The 21158-nt window shown below is 37.6% G+C and overlaps 2 protein-coding genes across 2 annotated transcripts; one reads left to right on the plus strand and one right to left on the minus strand.

Annotated features, from left to right (window-relative positions):
- Positions 1-4596: 4596 nt before the first annotated feature.
- On the minus strand, positions 4597-12162 carry serbp1b (SERPINE1 mRNA binding protein 1b). The gene is made up of 9 exons (XM_026198162.1): positions 11776-12162; positions 10523-10700; positions 9481-9621; positions 9327-9398; positions 8648-8722; positions 8372-8558; positions 8221-8277; positions 6970-7197; positions 4597-6049 (listed from the first exon to the last, which is right to left on the minus strand). Exons 1-9 carry the CDS (start codon positions 12029-12031, stop codon positions 5990-5992), a joined length of 1254 nt encoding a protein of 417 aa, XP_026053947.1. The 5' UTR covers positions 12032-12162; the 3' UTR covers positions 4597-5989.
- Positions 12163-12716: 554 nt separating this feature from the next.
- On the plus strand, positions 12717-21150 carry LOC113039991 (leucine-rich repeat-containing protein 52). Its single transcript, XM_026198175.1, has 3 exons — positions 12717-12900; positions 13645-14628; positions 18913-21150. Exons 2-3 carry the CDS (start codon positions 13992-13994, stop codon positions 19188-19190), a joined length of 915 nt encoding a protein of 304 aa, XP_026053960.1. The 5' UTR covers positions 12717-12900; positions 13645-13991; the 3' UTR covers positions 19191-21150.
- The last annotated feature ends 8 nt before the right edge of the window (positions 21151-21158 follow it).

A 21158-nucleotide genomic window follows, 5' to 3' on the forward strand; every position in this document is an offset into this window, starting at 1 on the left:
GTCAACAAGCAATCGCTATTGCGAACATCGAGGGGAAGGGAGTTCCATAGGCGGGGGGGCAACATGACTAAAAGATCTGGCACCCATAGTAGTAAGTCGAATCCGAGGTACCACAAGAGAAATTGAAGATGAAGATCTAAGTGCACGTGAAGGAGTATAAACCTGGAGAAGTTGAGTAAGGTATTGTGGTGCAAGATTATGAAGTGCCTTATAAGTGAGTAGCAAGATTTTGAATTCAACTCTATATTTTACTGGAAGCCAGTGCAATTGCTGGAGAACCGGAGAAATGTGATCAGTATAAGGTGTTCTAGAGAGAATACGAGCTGCAGAATTCTGAACCAATTGAAGTTTATGTAGCAATTTGGAGGGAATACCTGTGAGAAGAGCTTTGCAGTAGTCTATACGTGAGGTGACTAGTGCGTGAATGAGAACTGCAGTATTATTATTTGAAAGAAATGGACGTAGACGATTAATATTGCGCAAATGGAAGTATGCAATCCGTGTGATATTATTAATCTGAGCTTTAAAAGATAGTGTGCTATCCATGATGACACCCAAACTTTTAACCTGAGAGGAAGGACAGATTGCAGTATTATCAATGTGTAAAGAGAAACAATAAGATTTAGACACAACAGATCTAGTGCCAACAAGCAGAGCCTCAGTTTTATTGCCATTTAATTTCAAGAAGTTTGCTGAAAGCCAGTCTTTAATTTCAGCTAAACAGCTTGACAAAGATGGCGGAGGAAAAGAACCGGTAGGTTTGGCAGACAGGTAAAGTTGGGTGTCATCCAAATAACAGTGAAAATTAATACCATATTTCCTTAAAATATTACCAAGAGGGAGCATATATATAATGAAGAGAAGCGGGCCCAAAACAGAACCTTGGGGAACACCAGTGGTGACTGTAGATATTCTTGAACTAAAACCTTTTAGTTGAATACGCTGACTGCGTCCAGATAGATATGAACTAAACCAAGACAGAGCAGTGCCAGTAATACTAATGGAGACTAATCTGTCAAGAAGTACGTTATGTGAGACAGTATCAAAGGCAGCGCTCAAGTCAAGGAGGACAAGTATAGTTAAAAGCCCAGAGTCAGCTGCCAACAGTAGATCATTGGTTATTCTGACAAGAGCAGTCTCAGTGCTGTGGTGGGGACGAAAACCAGATTGGAATTGTTCATACAAGTTATTATTGGACAGATGTTCATGAATTTGAATTGCAATACACTTTTCAACTACCTTAGAGATGAATGGTAAATTTGAAATTGGACGAAAATTTTCTAAATCAAATGGATCACCCCCTGGTTTCTTAAGTATGGGTGTAATAATAGCAGATTTAAGAGATGGAGATACAAAACCAGAACCAAGTGAAGCATGAACGATTTTAGTTATCAACGGCAAAAGGGCTGGTAAACAAGCTTTAACTAAAGGAGTTGGTAGAGGGTCTAATTGACAAGTCGAAGATTTAGATTTACCTATCAGACCCACTATCTCTGAAGTAGTTGGTAGTGTAAAGTTAGAGAAGACAGAGTGGGGAGGTGTGTGAGTGATAGACTGACAGGAGTCATTGTGAAGAGTACCAGTAAGTAATTGCCGATGTACATTTTCAACCTTAGATGTAAAAAAAGTCAAAAAGCGATCACACATGGTGGCTCTTGATGCCTTGACTCCAGCCTCAGTCCATTCTTTGTGAAGTTCACTCAAATTCTTGAATCGATTTTGCTTGACAATCCTCATAATGCTGCAGTTCTCTAGTTGTTTGTGCATCTTTTTCTTCCACACTTTTTCCTTCCACTCAACTTTCTGAAAACATGCTTGGATACAGCACTCTGTGAACAGCCAGCTTCTTTCGCAATGAATGTTTGTGGCTTATCCTCCTCGTGAAGGGTGTCAGTGATTGTCTTGTGGACAACTGTCAGATCAGCAGTCTTCCCCATTATTGTATAGCCTGGTGAACCAAACTGAGAGACCATTTTAAAGGCTCAGGATATAGTTACAGATGTAGTTACATATACAAAAAAATATCTAATTAACAATGTATTCTTTTGACAACGTCACGAAACTAGTAAGCGGCAAGTTAAAGGGGTCATATGATGTTGCTAAAAAGAACATTATTTTGTGCATTTGGTGAAATGAAATGTGTTTATTTGGTTTAAGGTTAAAAAAAAACATTATTTTCCACATAATGTACATTATTATTGCTCCTCTATGCCCTGCCTTCTGAAACGTGTTGATTTTTACAAGGCTCGTTGCTCTGAAAAGCCAGGTGTGCTCTGATTGGCCAGCTATCCAGTGCGTTGTGTCCTGGTCAGAAAACCAGCATGACAGGACAAAAACAATCAAACTCATTACAACGTGGCAGTTGTTGCATCCAGGGATGTAGTGGAGGCTAAACGCATGTAAACGCCGTTTACGCACCTCCCAAAATTCGGAAGTAGGGTTTACCCACTAATAACGTTCGTTATTTTTAATATAAATCATCACTCATACTGCAGCCATTCATCTCATCTCCGGTTTATTTGTGTTCGTTTACATACAATGTCCACGATCCGCAAATAGTCCAATGGTGCGCACATTTGAAGAGATAATAATTTTATGACATGTTTGTTAAATATTTCGTCATACAGAATAAAATTTCTATTCATTTTACACTGATTTATGCGATCTGAAGAACTAAAACAGCTAACTAGCGATTACTCTCATCTTATTGACTCAGGTCAGCTAGGACATCAGGGCAATATCATTAGTTTGTAAAGCTGTCAATCATCTCACGTGAACCACGTGACCAAAAGGATGTCCTTCTGCAATGAAGCTGTCTGTGTCATTGCAGTCTGTGTCATTGATAAAATAAAAAATAAAAAAATATTTGATTCCAGCTTGTTTAATGTGAATATTTGGGGAAACACTGATCCACATTTTTCTGACATATTATAGACCAAACAACTAACCGATTAATTGAGAAAATATTCAACAGATTAATCGACTATTAAAATAATCCCAAATCCCTAATCATTACCTACAAGTGCATTGCATTGGAACCCCTGGATATAAGCCTCCCTCTCTATTCCTCTTTAAAAAAAATAGTTCTCTCTGTTTTGTCATTTAGTAAACTTTATAGATTTCAACCTTATTATTCCTTCTTGAGTCTCTTTAACAAGAATTTAGATGAATGTATGAATTGAATAGTTATTGTGTGACCGATATGAGGGAATAACCAGTGATACCCTTGGTAGTAATATCAAATGATAGCCTATAGTGATGTCATCAGGAAACACGTGGTCACGATGTGGTCACCCAGAATTTATAGTTTACCCACCTCTTTTTTTACCACTACACCTCTGGTTGCATCCAGTGGGAACATAATTACTGAATATTACATTTACATTTATTCATTTAGCAGACACTTTTATCCAAAGCAACTTACAAACGAGGACAGTGGAAGCAATCAAAAACAACAAAAAAAGCAATGATATATAAGTGCTATAACAAGTCTCATTTAGGTTAACACAGTACACGTAGCATGGGATTTTAAATAATATAATATATAAAAAGAAAACCGACAGAATAGAAAAAGAATAGAGCAAGCTAATGTTAGAGGTCTTATATTTATACACTCACCTAAAAGATTATTAGGAACACCTGTTCAATTTCTCATTAATGCAGTTATCTAATCTAATCTGATAATATGTCGGGGCCACGGGATATTAATTTGTGGGAACGTCATATTAACTCGTGGGAACGTCATATTATGTCGTGGCCACGAGATCATTTTGTCGAGGTAAAGACATCCTTATGTTGTGGCCTCGAGATGCTATGTTGAGGGAACAACATCCATTTCAGTTTAATGCGTAAACAAACCTGCGTGACCATAGCAACCCAGGATTAGGCCTATCAGAGATGGATTCATTAATATTTTATTTTGAATTAAGAAATGTATATTATTTATACATATAAAATGTATTCATTTATGACATTTTATGTTAATGTCGAGCATTTACAGTATGCTATTATTTACAAAAGTTTTCAGAATGTTAAATAAAGAGATCGAAATTGTAGCAAAAAAATTTAAATAAACGAAAAATATACATAACCAATAATATAAGGCTAATAATAATAATAATGTACACATATTACGTGGGAAATACTATCAGTTAATGTACTTACAAGACTATTTTATTATGCACGTCATATTTATTTATGATAAACTTCATTTGAATGCTGACGATCGCATGTAATACAGCCCGGTAGCCAGAGCATATGGTTAATATAATAATTACTTAAATCAAAATAAAATATTAATGAATCAATCCTGGGTTGCTATGGTTACGCAGGTTTGTTTACACATTAAACTGAAATGGATGTTGTTCCCATAGACATATAAATAACATATATATAGTTAAATAATTATATTAATATAAATATAAGAGTCTGCGTGTAATGAATTAATATAATATACAAGTTTCACTTTTTGAATGGAATTAGTGAAAAAAAAAAATCAAATCTTTGATTATATTCTAATTATATGACCAGCACCCGTAATATTCTTTGGTACCTTTTTTTTTTTAACTGCATGGGAATCACTGACTAAAAAGCATATTATTTGCAGAAGTTATTTATTTACAAACAACTGGGTAACAAATGATGTTAAGGGAAGACTAACGCTGAGAAAGTGACAAACCAGAAGCCTGGACTCAAATCTAGTGTCGTCTTCCATTTTATTGTCCCTCCTCCTATGAATACAGAGTACATCGGCCGTCACACTTGGAGGTCTCACTAGTTCACATACATAAGAAGCTGGTTCCAACTTTTCTTTCGCAGCACACTGTTGTCCCACCCTGAATTACACACTTTTTCCAGAAAACACAAGCAGTAGTGCCATCATAGTAATAATTAAAAATAAAAACACAGCAAAGATCACAGAAGGAATACAAATAAACAAATGGTACTGATGCGAATAGACCATGTGCTTAGTAGCTAGATTTCAAACGTCACCATAATCCAAGTGCAAGATATGTCAACAAACTCAGCTAAAGAAAACTCACTAAAAGTCAATAAAACTTCATGTTAAGAACATGTCTTGCAGAAATTTACCATCTAAGCTCAGGAAAATAAACTTGTGGATGATGAATTTTTAAAAACAGGTTCTCTTTCGCACACACACACACACACACAAAAATCACCCACATTTACGGTTCAGAAAGTGGTCCTAAGGTTTCTAAGAGATGAACTTACGAGGACCAGCCTGGATCTCCATTGAGCCCTGGGTGCTCCAACAAGATGAGGAAATAAACTCTCTGAGGAACAAATACAACTATGCATACTAATATCAAAAGGTCCAGCAGAGGACGACAGGAAACACTCTGAAGCAAGATCAAGACGACGCATTTGCTTCTTGCTACCGGTCAAGAAAATAAAATCCAAACATCAGGAGGGTAGCTTGACCTTAGAACCTTCTCTCAAAACATTTAAAATAGTCATTATACATTACTCGTGTATATATTTTAATAGTAAAATCATCACTACAAGTCTCGTACTCTCACTTGTTGGAGAAAAAAATAAAAAACGAAAAATTCTGCTTTTGGTAGAGCCATTGAGAGTGTACTGGATTACACGCAGACACCGCAGTGTCACGACTGAAGCGTAAGCGTTCACAACACACTTTGATCCTATCTTGAAAATGCATACATTCAAGCAGCAATAAAAAAATATTTATGGCGAATGCATAATCTCTGGAAAAAAGGGAAAAAATACTGTATGAACATCCCTGCTATCATGTCTCTAAATACAAAACCTCTACCCATAATTTGCTTCAGTGTAACGAGAAGTCCTTATTGTGTTTTTCTGCAGGTAAAAGCCAGTTCTCAGTGTATGGATGACAGTCTCATGTATTTCTCTTTTCTGGTTTCTATGGTCGAACGATCCGGAAGCATGCAAGCGTCGAAGAGGAGGGTCAGGGGCCTGGAGGAAGGTTCGGTGGTGGAGCGGAGGTTTAAGCCAGGGCTGGAAAAGCCTCAGGATCATCCACGTTGGGAACAGAAACACCTCCACCCTGTCAGAGTCAAAAACAACAGACTTCAGGGCTACAGAACAGACCCTAAATGAGTGAAATCTGGAAATGATCAAACTCTGGATGCTGCTACATACACAAGCATTTCACGAGCACTTGGGTCAATAGCAGCAGGTGATCATCTTGTTAATTTTTATGTGATTTGCATGAAGGACAGACAGCGGCTGGTGTATTCGGCTGCTGTCACTCGTGATCGTTTATTATTTAGCACAATACCATCTATCATGGCTATATTCATGGCAAAAGAACAAGTGATAAAATGGTAATAACCAAGCTACATAAAACAAGTAATTTATAAAAACAGTTTCTTGGGCAGTAAGAGTCATTTGTCATCATTCAACGTAAATCATTACATTTATAAGTGCAAAATACATATGGAAGTTTCTGCTACTAAACAAAAAAAAAAAGGTAATTGCAACTTTATATCTTTATATCACAATTTTGAGTTTACATTTTGCAATTCTTTTTTTCATTATAAACATGCAATTGTGTTATAAAGTCAGAAATGTGAGGAAAAACTGCCAGAAAGTCTTGCAATTGCAATAAAAAAGTCAGAATTGTGAGAAAGTCACCAGATGTAGTTTTGGCGTTTTTGTCTATTTTGATAGGACAGTGTTTAGACCAAAGCAAAATCAGGAAAAGCACAACGGCGCAGTGTTGTCTTTGTTTCTTTTTTATTGAGTGGTAGAAACGGGCTTCTATAAAAACTACTTTTTAATATATTGACTTTGACATTTACACTACTTGCTATTAAAGTACACATTTTTGTACTGCTTTACACCCAACTAACAGATCCAGTCCAGTAACACTCAATGGAAGCGACTGAATTTAACAACAGCCAAGAGCTTCAGCACAATATTCCCTACTCAAACATCAGAAGAACATGTGTGTTTGTCCTTTACCTTCTCAGATCTGCCTCCGCCTCGGCCTGGTCGTCCACCGCCGCCGCCTCCTCCTCCTCCACCAGCTCCTCCACCAGCTCCTCCACCTCCACCACCACGACCGCCGCGGCCTCCACGAGATCCTCCACGTCCACGTCCTGGCCGACCCAAGTCTCCGAAGTTTATCTCCAGCTGGGAGGTGATGTCATTGGCGGGCTTCCGGAAGTGGTGATCTCCGCCCTCTTCAGCCTTTAAGAGGGAATGATACAAGATCAGCTTCAGGAACTAAACAGATCTAGATGCCATCGCCACATAATGCTTGCTTTCGTAATGGGCCGTGATGATTTCAACTAGAAAACTTGGAGTTCTCCTCAATGCGGAAAACACAATCTGATAAGAATGGAATTCACAGAACTTGGAAAATGGAACGTGCTTGATCTATTAAAGTTTTATTTGCACGTTTTTAAAAGTGCAAAAGAGCACTTGTGCTGTTCCTCAGGAGGCATTCTGTGCATGAATACAACACGGACAAGATAGTCAACTTTTAGTTTAAGTTGCATGGCTAAATGGTCAAAAACATGCAAAAATGTGTTCAAAATGCAGTGATTATTATTCACAGAATCCCTCGTCGGTTTTAGCTCAAGTTGATGTGTGCGGCTCTTAAAGTGACAGAAGTCTAATATTCCTGCTGCTGACTCTGTGCTTAAATATTAATAAAAAAGACAGAAAATCACTTGCTGCTCTTGACTGAATGACTTTTGTAGCTTTGAAAATGAACAAAGCAAGTTGAATTCGTACAGTAAAGACTATGCTGTTTTATTTTACATTCGATATTCAATTTCTGAACTAGACTGTACAGAAGAGTAAAACACGGTTTCATTTATATTGAATTTTTCCTTTCCTTTAGTTTTTTTATTGCATAACTGTTTAATTACGTTTCAATAATCTGAGCACTTAATTTTTTACTTGTACGAGTTACCCTGTTCTGCTTTGGTATGTAGAATTGTGAAATTTCACTGGTATCTAAAATATCACGGCAACCTTATTTACAGGAAAAAAATCAATACAATTTTATTCAACATTTGTTTGATTTTGCATTCATTGTGAACTGAAAAGAGGGATTTAAAAAATAAATGAACTGCCAACACGTCACTGTGTATTCTCTAGTATTCTGGCATGGTTCGAAGTGAACTAAATTTTAGTTCAGGTTAACTACAGACCATCAATTAAAAAGTAAATAAACCAAATCCAGACACAAACCGGGACAGATACCTTGTGGAATGAATCAGGATCAACATCTCCAGCTTCAATCACAGATCCAGCTGGACGCTGGAAATGAAAAAAAGAACAGAAAGGAAGATTAGTCTCAAATCCCTAAAAATGACAGATTTTACAGGCTGGTAAATGGACTAATTTAACTTACAGTGCCAACTTCCTCACTCTTTGACTTGTGCAGTACGTAGCCCTTCTTCCACTGACCGTCGTTGCCCTCGTTGGGCTTGCGGATGTTGAACTCAACTTTGGAGCGTTCTTTGTCTTGCATGGCCTTCCACTCATCCAGTGTCATCTCCTTAGGACCTTCCTCCTTCACCTCCTCGGCTTCATTCTCCCTACAGACACAACCATCCAATCACATGCTCTGTACATCTAGAGACACCGAGCTGCTCCGTTGTTCTGAACAGAAATCTCTGAGACTCACTTGTTTTCGGAGTCAGCAGGGGCTTGCTCTTCACCTTCAGGAACAGGCTCTGGTGCTGCAGACTGATCCAGCTCACTGTCAAATCACACAACATTATTATTTTAGATCCAGCCCACCAGGTTGGGACAAGCTGCATGTCATAGTTTAATACTTAAGTTAATCCCAAGTATAAATAATAATAATGCTTTCTGTATCGAGCACCACTAATTCGAATAAACAAGAGTCCAATATTTTAGAAAACCTGCAATTTTTCTGTATCACACATTCAGGGTTTTTGCAGATTTTATAAAGGTTGTTTTAGAACATTTTATTAAGTGATAAACTGAAGGGAAAACAATATGAAAATGTCTTCTCTGAATGTAAATGTTTAGGGAGCACACAATGATTTGTATTAGCAATACTTCAAAGTTTGAAAACATAGCTTCCGAACAGATCTCATTACTTTTTAATTCATTTTGGGTTTTTTTAATGGCCTCAAACAACAACTTAATTCAAAGAGGATGTTTTCATTTCCCATCCCATTTAAAAAGTAATTAACTTTTATCAATGCATGTGACATTTAATTCCACGACTATGAATTTCAGACTCTCAGCTCTGATTTACAATCTTTATGAGGCCTTCATTTGTGGAGCGATGAATTAATAACATTTAAGAAATGCAGAACCATTTCCAATCGTACCTGGCTTCTTCCTTCACATTGCCCCAGTTGTGCAAGCCGCTCCCCCCGCGCTTCTCCTCTCCTTTCTGTCGACTAAAGCATGAAGGACATTCCAGTGAGACTGGTGCACACCACACTTTCAACCCTCCAGTATCGCTGGCTTCAGCACACTTACGATTTGTCATTGCCGCTGTGTCTGTCAAAGTCACGCTTGCCCCGGGAATCGAAGCCTTCTCCGCGTCCCACGCCTCGTCCACGGCCTCCTCTGGCCCCGCGGCCTACTCCACGACCTCTAGAGGGCTTATCCCCAAATGGCCTGAGGACAAGACGCACAAAGACATCTGGCAATCTGGAGCTACACAATCAATAATGTTGCTCAGCTATTGATTAAATAGGAGTTCAGTGGATTTATTATCATGGTGCTTCTACAAATGCTAAAGAATCACAATCAGCACGACACAGAAACACTGGCATGAATGAGCTTGAGAAAACAGACAAACTTTATCTGTGAAACTGGTTTCTGCAAAAGGATTTTCTAAATTAAACAACTCGACTAGACCTCCATTGTCTATTCACCCATAAACCACCGAACGCTATCTATTCACAAGCTCTTAAATACATCAATAATAACAGAATACTGCTATAATATAAAAGCTAAAAAATTAAAACATTTTTACATTTTATATATTATTATTATTACTCAGGTTTGTATAAAAACATTTATATTGCATTTAAGGCAGTTTTATATTAACTTTAATAACGCATTGTCAACTGAAAGATTGATTGATTTTTTTTATATATATATTTTATATAGAGTTTTTAAGTTATATTGACAAATACAAAGGTATAAAACAATAACCAACATAAGACGACAAGGACACACATTTACACAAAATACAGGTAAGAAAAACACAAAACAACATCTGGATTGCCTCAGTCAGCAAATATATACAAAGTAATTGAGAATAAACACAACTGACAATATTGACAGGTGTTTTGTAAATCAGTTAGATCACCAAAGGAGAAGAAAATAAAACAATAAATATAAGTGGATGATTACAGAGTATATTATTTTAAACCTTCAAAAGTCTCAAGAGAGAAAGATTGATTTTTTTGAATTAAGAATCAACAAGTTAATCAAAATTAAGATTGATAAAAAAAAAAAGCGGTATTGTCAGCCCTAAAAGCAGTCATTCGTGTTATAATAAACCCCTCACCTGTCCGCAGTGAACTCGCCGGACTCTGGTTTCTCATCGGCTGTTTTCTCAAAGCGTCGTTCACGAGGAGGTCGTCTCTCGGGTCGTCTGTCGCCGGGCCGAGCCTCTCCTTGACCTCCCTGGTGCTGGGAACTGACCTGACCCTGCTGCTCCGGCCGCCGGCCAACCCTCCTCATCCCTAAAACACACACACACTCAGAAACAAGCTCAACACTAAAGAAAGGACTAGTCCTGAGCAAATACTCTTATCCAAATCAGTACAGATGTTACAAAAACAAAAAACATACTCAACAGCTATCAAGCTTCAAAAAGCATAACACACAGTCTCACAAAAGCCCAAAAAACATAGTCAATATTTCTAATTCAAGCATATATACTTGAGAGAGTGGCTGGAAGCATATACATGGTCTATGCAGGAGCCTTTGTAATTAGTGAATGATATGTTAGTTTAAGTGTCTTCCCCAAGGTCACACTATTCCTGAATCAACTCTAGTGATGTCCGAAGCAGCTGTTTTCAGTTATGAGCTCTGTTTTTAAAGCACCAGGTTACACACGAGTAAGATAACAATCATGCATGTAAGAAATATGACAATACGAAATGACAGATCATCGCTGGCCTACATTTGACTGCTTTAATGAGCTGATCCGTTTATCTTCCTCACGCCTTAAGAAATAAAAGTGAAAGTGTCCTCATTCATATTTGCATGATATGGATACAGGCCAACGTTTCTAAACCATGTGCAAATCAGCAGCGCAAAGGCTAGTCGCGTAATATTTACATTCAGCTAGCATGGTAGCATGTGGCTAAAGCAGCTACGCAGTTATAAATCAAGTGAAGTCGTGATCGGAGAGTGATACGGACATGTCAGTGGAAGAAAACGGGTAAATAAAACACCTCCGGGGGTATTTCGCTCACAAAAAATGTGTTTGTGTACATTAAACGTCGTCGACAACAGGAGTAATGTTAGCAGCAGCAGCTCAGGCTGTTGTTGTTGTCCGTGTTGACTTCTCTGCTGTGTTTATATGCACACGAGCACTCAGTGTCTCAGAACCTACTGAGCTTCCTACCTAGACAGCATTATAGGCACCATGCGCGCGATTCAAGAGCTCAACCGTTGGCGCGTTTATAGGCTTCACTCCAGCAGTTTTAACCGCTTTTATGGCTCTGAGCTGGTCTACAGTCTCCAAATATGCTGTCTAGGCTTTCTATTTTTTGAGACGCGCCCGATATTTAGGACTGTATTTCTACATACCCTCTTTCTTAAGTGGCACAGGGGCCTGGGTTTCTTCTTTCTTGTCCTGGGCTGCATTTTTCCTGTCTTTCTGGGACTCTTTCTTCGGCTGTTTGGCGGCTTGAGCTGCCGTCTTCGAGGCGCCTGACGCGGCCGCTTCTTTCTTCTTGTTCTCGGCCGCCTTTAATATCTCGAAGGGGTCGGATTCGTCATCCAATAACTGGTCGAACCGATTGGTAACGACGCAGCCGAAGCCTTCTTGCAGATGCCCCGGCATGATGGCGCCCCAACAACGGGATTATCCTCCGATTCTTCGAGGCTTCGCGCGAACGGCTCACGGTGGATAACCACAAGATGGCCAAGGAAGACACCTGCTTCTCTTCCGGTGCTCTCAATATCCGGGAGACTACAGCTTTCGCGCCATGTGGGGGATGTAGTTTCAAACTATATGTATGTAGTACACTCGCGTATAATAGGAGGGTCATTCCACCAAATCGGTGCCTTTTGCGTTCCTAAGAAATAATCAAACATATATAACAACAAATACATTTGTGATTTAAAAACATAACAATACTATGTATTCTTCCAACAATATTACATCAAATTAAATATTATTTAAAATATATATGTTTATGTTGATTAAGGTTTTTGGACTGTTCCTCACTATGATTTTTTTCCCTGCTTGTAATTTGCTAAATTATACAAAAATCCCATTTGTATATTGTTCTGAGTACATTCACATTGGTAAGCAATGTTTTGGTATAATAATATATATATAAAAAAATGAAATCATTTAATTTGTGGTTTTATGATTATTTTATCTGAATTCATATTATCTGGATCATGTGGTGTTTGTTCTTATAAATGCTTATGTTTATGTTCTTGTGTTGTCTTCTTATTTCCTGTGGGTTTGGAAGTTTTATAATAATAATAATTAATTATAATAATAGCAGGCAAGGGAAGGGATAGTGCATTAGTTTTCAACAAACAGATTTCATGTTGCACATTCATCCTGAAACTGTTGACCTGCACTGCAGGCCTATTCACTTTAAATGGATGTATCTCATTATTTTAGGGCTTTAAGATTACAGCAAGACTAATGCAAGCGACACTGAGGAGAATGAAGAAGCTCTGCTGAAAACACAGGTGAGTTTGCAGGTATGTAAGTCAACAGAAGGAGGAAACTTGGATCTCACATCCACCAAAAACACATCAGCTCATTCTTTCTCAATCAGAGAGCATGCATTGTAAAACTGCGTAGACAATTTTCCATTTTACATTTGATGAATACCATAATTTGGATGGTTTGTTCATCATGGGTAAAGTTGAGCGAGAACATGTGATAATCCTCTACCAAGATATACAGTGTTTACAAAACTCAGGATTAAGAGTAAACCTGTAAGTGTGAGTCAAGCAGACACAAAATGAATTAATGTGTCATGTGATGACAGGGGAAAACCATGAATGAACACTCATGCAATCCCTGTGGCATCTTTGATGGTTCATACATTTACATTTACATTTATTCATTTAGCTGAGGCTTTTATCCAAAGCGACTTACAACTGCTATATATGTCAGAGGTCGCACGCCTCCGGAGCAACTTGCTCAGGGACACACACAGGTTCATGAACTAAATGTTTCTTTTTAGTTTTTTTCTTATCAGTTCTGTACAATAGGGTTTTGTTTTAAATCATATGTTGTTCTATGAATGTTTATTAGATTATCATGTGTTAATGACATTCTGCACCTTCTATACATTTATGTTTACTTTAGTTTGAGGTTTTCTCATTAATACCCATATTATGGTGATCGATAGTAGGCCTATTATATGTTAGTATTATATTACTTAATTTTTTTATGTAAATCTTTTTTTCTTTTTTTTTTTACAGACATACTGCTTGATCAGTCATCATTAAATCAAAACATTTGTAAATAACAGGATGCATGAATAAAATAAATACAGAACATAAAATATTACTTTCGTTTACTTGACATTTGCGTGTTAAACTTTTTAATGAGTTTTCTCCTCACCTTCACATAGAATTACATTTTGGCCAAGTAGCTCCCTGACTGTATAGAACCGCAACACTCACCCACTCACACACACACACACACACACACACACACACTCACTCACTCACGCACACACGCACACACGCGCGCGCGCACAGAGGGGACATCAGAGGGTCTTGTTTTCTCTGTGGAGGTTCTCCTGTCCATAACCCGTGAAGACTTCATGAAGCTCGTCGCCACAGCATGTGTCCCGGAACCCGCACCGATCCTGCTGCTGCTGGCGCATGTGGTGTCCTCGATGCCCTCGGGCTGCCCGGAGCGCTGTGTGTGTGATGACCAGCACGTCGTCCAGTGTGCTGAACAAGATCTCCGCAGATTCCCAACGGGACTCCCGCTGACCACGCGCCAGCTGATCCTGTCCAACAACCGCATCTCTGATTTACCCGCGATCGAGCTCAACTACCTGTCCGACCTCGCGTATCTGGACTGCAGCAACAATTCCCTCGCGCACATATCCCAGTCCACATTTGGGAACCTGAGAAAGCTGGCGTATCTGGACCTGTCCTTCAACTCCTTCTGTAAGATCGAGGAGCAGACGTTCAGCGCGCTGGAGAGCCTGGTGATGCTGAGACTGACGGATAACCCCGGGCTCTCAGAGTTTCACCCTCAGGCTTTCTCTCACGCCAGTGCTCTTCAGGTGCTGGACATCAGCAGGAACAACCTGAGCAGACTCAACGTGAGCTCGCTGGTGTCTCTGGCGGGGCTCCGGTCTCTCGGGCTCAGCGGGAACCCGTGGCTGTGCGCCTGCGACGCCGAGGAGCTCTGCTCGTGGATGCACGCGGACACCTTTAAGTTTCAAGGTACGGCTGCATTTGGTGTTTTAATATTTTTTTAACATTTAGATTAACTTTATTCAATTACCTCGAATATCCAAGTGCTTGTTAAATAATTGCTGGATGCTACTAAAATCGCTATTTCAATTATTACATTCTAAAAAATTCTTCAAACAGAGCAGAATGCTTTTAAAAAAGGTCGTTTAATTGTTGCAGCCACTGCAATAATTAAATAAAAAAAATTATTGTCTTGTTTTCCTTAAATCGAGATATATTTACTTCAGATACAAACTGAACACAATTAAGATCATTGGACCATGGCTATTAGACTGACTGATCAAGTGATTGATTGATTTCTTTCATTCTTATTGATTGATTGTACAAATACATTCAAAAGTAATGGGGTATCTACTGTAAGTTGCATTTTCAAACTTGAGGCCTTGTGAATACATTTATTGTGTTCCATTCAATTAATTCTTTAAATGTTCTTTACTTGGTCCTAAAAAGTATTTTATTTACCTTCACAAAACCTGAAATCCTGTACCGGCTTCAGCCATTGAAACTATGTGGAAATCTGTTATTCATTATATCTGTTAATGTTAGTAGGTATTGCTTGCTATTGGACACAATGTAGCCCTCTTTTAAAAATGAATGCATCAGCCAGTTCTGTTAAGGCATTGAGTTCATGAAGAAAAAAATAGACTAACAGCTGCCATTGGATTTATAAAGGCCCTCTGAATGATTCAGAAGTATGTAGATAGATAGATAGATAGATAGATAGATAGATAGATAGATAGATAGATAGAAACATGCACATAAATACACACAGTGTACATACATGCATGTATTGTATACTGAATATAGCTGCAGAAGATTGTTTAAGCTCATAACTGAGTTCATCTATCAGGAATGTTTATAGAGTCCCATTATAACCAGTTATATTTAGGCTGCTGAGGGCCCTTTAGTGCACAAACCCACACTAAACACTCATCCACAGACACATAAAACAAACATGCAGCGTGTGAGGAATAATCCAGATATCTCCTGCTTTTAATTGTCCCAGATGGATTCCCTCGAGTGCAGCTAATTATTTTGCTAATTAGCAGGCAACTATCCACACAACAGTGAAAGATCAGATGGAAATAAGATCTCAGCCTCTGCTCTAAGCTGCTGAAGTCTCATATGTGCTGGCCTATTTTTTACCTTTCACTGGCTTTGAAGGGGTTTATTTGGACCCGGAGCCACGCTGTAACATTAACTACATACAGAAGGAGAACACAGCTGTGAATCCCTCATGAATAACAGTGAATATTTAAAATGGTTTTGCTTGCATTTAACTCTTTCACTTTCCATAACTGGGCAGTGCACATTTGCTCAATATTAAGTATTTGTCATTGTGAAAGTGATTTTAAAGTGCTCGCAATATAAACATATAAACTATTTGAATATTATTTTTAATAAAACTGAATAGCTTGAAGCCTTTTTCGGATAGTGAGGAGAAAAAATATATATTGCATAAGTACAAAAGGTATTAGATGACAATAAGATGAGAGGCAGACTATGTAGGGTTGTAGGTATTTAGGTGAAAGTGACTGGAGAGATGGAGACAGTGCTGCATGGTGAGATTCCTGTAAGGATTAAACTCCTCATGGAAAACACATTTATTAATGGTGTTTGTTAAGGAGGGCATTACTATTTATAATGATACTGACAATTCCTATTTAAAGAATACTTAATGAAGTGAAAATGAAGAGAGAACTGGAGCAGCAGTGGACGTGTCTCCTTACAGAAGCATAAGTACAAAGACTAAATGACCGAGCCGGAGCAGAGGACAGCCGTGGCTGTGAATTATTCAGTGTGTCAGTGTGTAAGGTAACATAATATCCGTGTATGAAAGCATGCCAAAGGCCACTGCTAAATCAGTTATGCTCATTTTCATTGCTACTTATGAAGCTAACCCCGAAGTAAGCATTTTATGACATTAAGTCTTAGAGTATAGTACAGGGAATTGACTGGTTGACAGAATGAACTTTAGTAATGCATTTAGGTCCAATCTAACCTTTTTGAAGAAAATAATAATAATAATTTCCAAACGCTGCTTTTTTTTTTAATTTTTAAAATTACACACATATATATATATATATATATATATATATATATATATATATATATATATATATATATATAAAATACAGAGACATTAAAAAGCAAACAACAACAACAAAATTATACATTTCGTGTTTTGGTCATTTTGGACCCATGTATGTATGTATGGAGTACCATTATGTTTGAAAAATACTTTTTGTAAAATTATCTATGAAAATATATTAGTGGCAAAAAAAAAAAAAAAAACATGTGTAAAATATTTGTAGCCATTTATACATATCTCTAGAAATAAATATGTTAGTTTCATACATTTGGACTGTTTTGAGCAATCACGAGTTAATACTGATAATTCTCAGATTATATGGTTTCATGAACTTTCACACTAATATAATCCAATCAAATTTCTTATCTTATTAATATTGAAATATATACCGGTGTGTGTGTGTGTGTGTATATATATATATATATATATATATATATATATATATATATATATATATATATATATATATATATATATATATATATATATATATAATTTCATGTGGAAATTTCAAAGAATTTCTCAGTTTTTTTTAAAAGGGGGAGTATGCATCTCTGTAAATTGCACGTTTAATTCAGCAAGTGGTCAGAGCTGATATAAGTCAAGTCACCTTAGTTTACATAGTGCTCTATATAATATTAAAATGTTTCAAAGCAGCGTCACAGGAAAATAACATAATAAATTATGCAAACTTCATCAGACATGAGGCCAATCCAAATACTGCTGTAAAGCAGCTCTAAAAAGACAATAGTGTCATCATTCAGCTCCAGTCAGTTCAGTTTGATTACTGTGTAGAGTTCATCACTTATGAAACATGTTCAACTCAGCTATAAGAAGCTCAGCTGAAGACAGTAGTGAGGATTTTCAGCTGAAGTTATCTCACATCACACAGTCATCTTTTTCTGTAGAGCTAGCCAAGTTTTCCTCATCATCTGCCCCAATTATTAGTGGAGTACCTCAGGGCTCTATTCTGGGACCGTTTTTTTTTACTTATATATGCGCCCTCTGGGGCATATTATCAGGGAGCACAATGTTTCTTTTCATTATATGCTGATGATACACCGTTGTACCTCCCCCTAAAACCTGGTGATTCCATTCAACCATTGCTGGAATGTATCCCAGACATTAAAAAATGGTTATCAAATAACTATCTCCAATTCAATGAGAACAAAACAGAAATTATTGTTTTTGGTCCCCAAAAAATAAGAAATGATATTATTAAGGAGCTGGGCAATCACTTCCCCTCCATTTCCTCACAGGTTAGAAACCTGGTTATTATCATAGACTCAGAATTATGTTTGTCTAAACAAATAAATTTTGTCGTGAAGAACAGTTTTGACCAATTACGGGTCATCTCCACTTAATCAACTTAAATTGTTTTTGTCTTTTCAGGATTTGAAGAAGGTTATTCATGCTTTTATTAATTCTCATTTACTGTAATTCACTGTACTCAGGGCTTCCTCAGTCATTGCTTTCCCAAGGCTGCTGACTGGGGCAAAGAAATATGACCATGTCACTCCAATTTTAGCTTCTCTTCACTGGCTTCCAGTCCAATTTAGAGTTCAGTTTAAGATTTGGTTGTTTGTTTTTAAAGCTCTTAACAACCAAGCTCCATATTATCTTAAAGATCTTATTATCCCTTTGCATCTACCAGACTTTTAAGATCCGCTGACAGGGCTCTTTTATCTTTCTCTTGTTCCCATTTGAAAACTAAGGGTGACAGAGCCTTTTCAATCACTGTCCCCTGTCTGTGGAACCAAATGCCTCTAGAACGCCACCTTGCACCTTCAATTAACATTTTAAAATCGAGGTTGAAAATGTATCTTTTCTCCTTAGCATTTTAATTTCACTCCATTGCTGTTTTATTGTATTATATGTCTTGTTTGCTTCTATACTGTTTCCTTTTCTCATTTAATTTTATTTTACATTGTTCAGAATATTGGATAGCTTTGTTATGTTGAATGTGCTATATAAATAAAATTTACTTACATAAATGTTTTCCCATATATTACATATAGTATTGGTAAAAATCTAGTTTGTGCAATTTTATGTTTGTGGTTATGATATAAGACTGTCATGTTTATAACGTTGCTACGTGTATCAGCAATACAAATGTTTTTGGAGTTAATGCAGACTTCTTTTCTTGTGTTTTATGAGACTAGAGGAGGGACAGACAGTGTGTGGGGGTCCCTCATCTTTACAGGGCCAGCGTCTCTCACAGTTGGGCCTTTGGTTGAGAAGACAATGCCACCCAGGACTGGCTCACCAGGATTACCTCTTCTTTGTGGCTATAGGTTTTGTCATCTTTGGAGTAGGTACAGTACTGGCATGGGCAGCTGGCACGGTGATAGTGCTCTGCCAGCGCTGTGTCAGATGGAGGAAGGACAGACCAAATGTTTCCATGCCTGAGGAGGAAATTAAACCAGGACAAAGTGGGTAAGGGGCATAAACCTGAGTCCAATCCTATAAGGAGTACTGACAGGGAACTGCATCAGAAAGTGAAGTGACAATCTTTTTGACTGAGTTAAAAAAAAAAGAATAAAAAATGACAGCTGACACAGGCTGCATCCGAGGACAGCACAAGGAGGAAGAAAGCGAACAAGTCACATCCTCTCTGTATTGACATTCATCAGATCGATTTCTGAAGACAACATAGATGTATCCTTTATCTCCTATGGTATCCCATAATCCTGTGCATTTCATACTGGGACCATTGAGTTAAAAAATTAAATAACGTTTGGAAGCTGTGATTGGTGGTCAGTTTGTAAGTAAATGTTTTTGATTTCATTTCTAGCAAGCAATTAGTATTTTAGTAATTAAATATTTCCTTAGATATCATGAGTTTCCTGTGGATCATTAAAGTCCTTGTGAAATTAGATTACGGCGGTACTTTCATGCATCTGTTTTGTCTGATAGGACACCAAGGCAACAAGACACAACAAGCACAGAGTGGTTTCAAAGGGTTTGGTGGATTATTGGTTGTTTGTTGATACGCATAAAAACATTCTGGGTACGATTTCTTTAGTAGGGGTGTAAAAACACATTAGTGCTTCTGATCATGTAAATTCAATGCACTGATAAAAAAAAAGAAAGGCAAAGTTCACTCAAATGCAAGTGCTCTAATTATTTACTCATCGTCATGTTACACAGCCATATTTCCAAGCGGCTCTCTTCCATTCAGTAGAAATGAATGGAGACATTCTGTTGAAACACAAGATCCCAAGTAGATGGGGATAAAAGTAATTTGGTCTTAATGGGATACTCTCATCATTTACTCACCCTCTTTCCATCCCAGATGTATTACCTTCTTTTCTCCTTGAATGTTTTTGAAAAAATAGTTCATATAATACAAATGGATGGGTCTCTCAAAGCTGAAGCTTCAAAAACCTCACAAAGTGAACATGACTGAACTCCATAAAACCCCAAATGCTGAATCAATGTCTACTGACAAAAAACGATAGGTATGTGTGAGATAAATACTAATATTTGAAAAAATATTTAACTTTGTAAACTACGCTCAACAGAAAAAGGTACAAAAGAGCTGTCACTGTACTTCTCAAACTCTCGAGGCACAAGCAACTGTTTATTCTCATGAAAAATGACCAGTTTTTGGTTATTTATATGTACTGTTTAGCAGAGCTTACATGCTGGGATTGTCTCCAACATCCCAACGATCCCACAGAGGACAACCAGTTTAGAGAATGGATGGATGTTTGAGATCCGAGGGTAAATTGCCGTTTTGAGACACTAAGTATACTGAGGGACATTTCAGAAAATAAGATGAACTTACCGCCACACCTTGCTTACTGGAAGAGTTAGTTCAATCCACCTTCTCTTGGCAACCCAGACTACCCAATCCAAATAACTTGCGCAATACAGACTTAAAGGAATAGTTCACCCAAAAATGAAAAGTAAGAAGTACCCCTAAAGTAATAAATATCTTATTTTGTGTTCCGGAGATGAACAAAGGTCTTACTGTTTTGCAATGACTGGAGGGTGAGTAATACATGACAGAATATTCATTTTTGGGTGAACTATCCCTTTAAGGCTGGAATAGAGTACATGAGTTTTAAAATCTGAAGGGATTTTAAAATGCTTGGCATCATACATTTACCGAAAAGCCACAAATGGAAAACTGGTCATTATACGCTTCCAGACTTTCAAGTTGTTTCGATCACAACAAACTCACGCAGAAACATGTGCACTGTTGCTAGAAGCAGCATGACAAATGAAAACTGAATTTCAAATCAGCTGTAATTAACAAATGTTTGATATCCTCTGGCTGGATGGATTCAGCTAAAAAAACTGATTCTGTGAGCATCATATACAATGTGATTTACTGTAAATTGATGGAAAATATGGGCAAAAATTGTGTAATGTATTCCAGGCTTAAGTTGAAACCCAATAC

The sequence above is a fragment of the Carassius auratus genome, chromosome 2 (assembly GCF_003368295.1).
Source record: "Carassius auratus strain Wakin chromosome 2, ASM336829v1, whole genome shotgun sequence".
Classification (NCBI taxonomy): Eukaryota; Metazoa; Chordata; class Actinopteri; order Cypriniformes; family Cyprinidae; genus Carassius; species Carassius auratus.

Excerpts from the sequence above, each read along its gene's own strand:
- serbp1b (XM_026198162.1), bottom strand. The coding sequence starts at position 12,031 with ATGCCGGGGCATCTGCAAGAAGGCTTCGGCTGCGTCGTTACCAATCGG. Across the intron at positions 7,198-8,220 it reads ATCCTGATTCATTCCACAAG|GCTGAAGAGGGCGGAGATCA; the intron begins GTATCTGTCCCG and ends TCCCTCTTAAAG. Across the intron at positions 6,050-6,969 it reads GCGGAGGCAGATCTGAGAAG|GGTGGAGGTGTTTCTGTTCC; the intron begins GTAAAGGACAAA and ends TGACTCTGACAG.
- LOC113039991 (XM_026198175.1), top strand. The coding sequence starts at position 13,992 with ATGAAGCTCGTCGCCACAGCATGTGTCCCGGAACCCGCACCGATCCTG. Across the intron at positions 14,629-18,912 it reads GGACACCTTTAAGTTTCAAG|AGGAGGGACAGACAGTGTGT; the intron begins GTACGGCTGCAT and ends TTATGAGACTAG.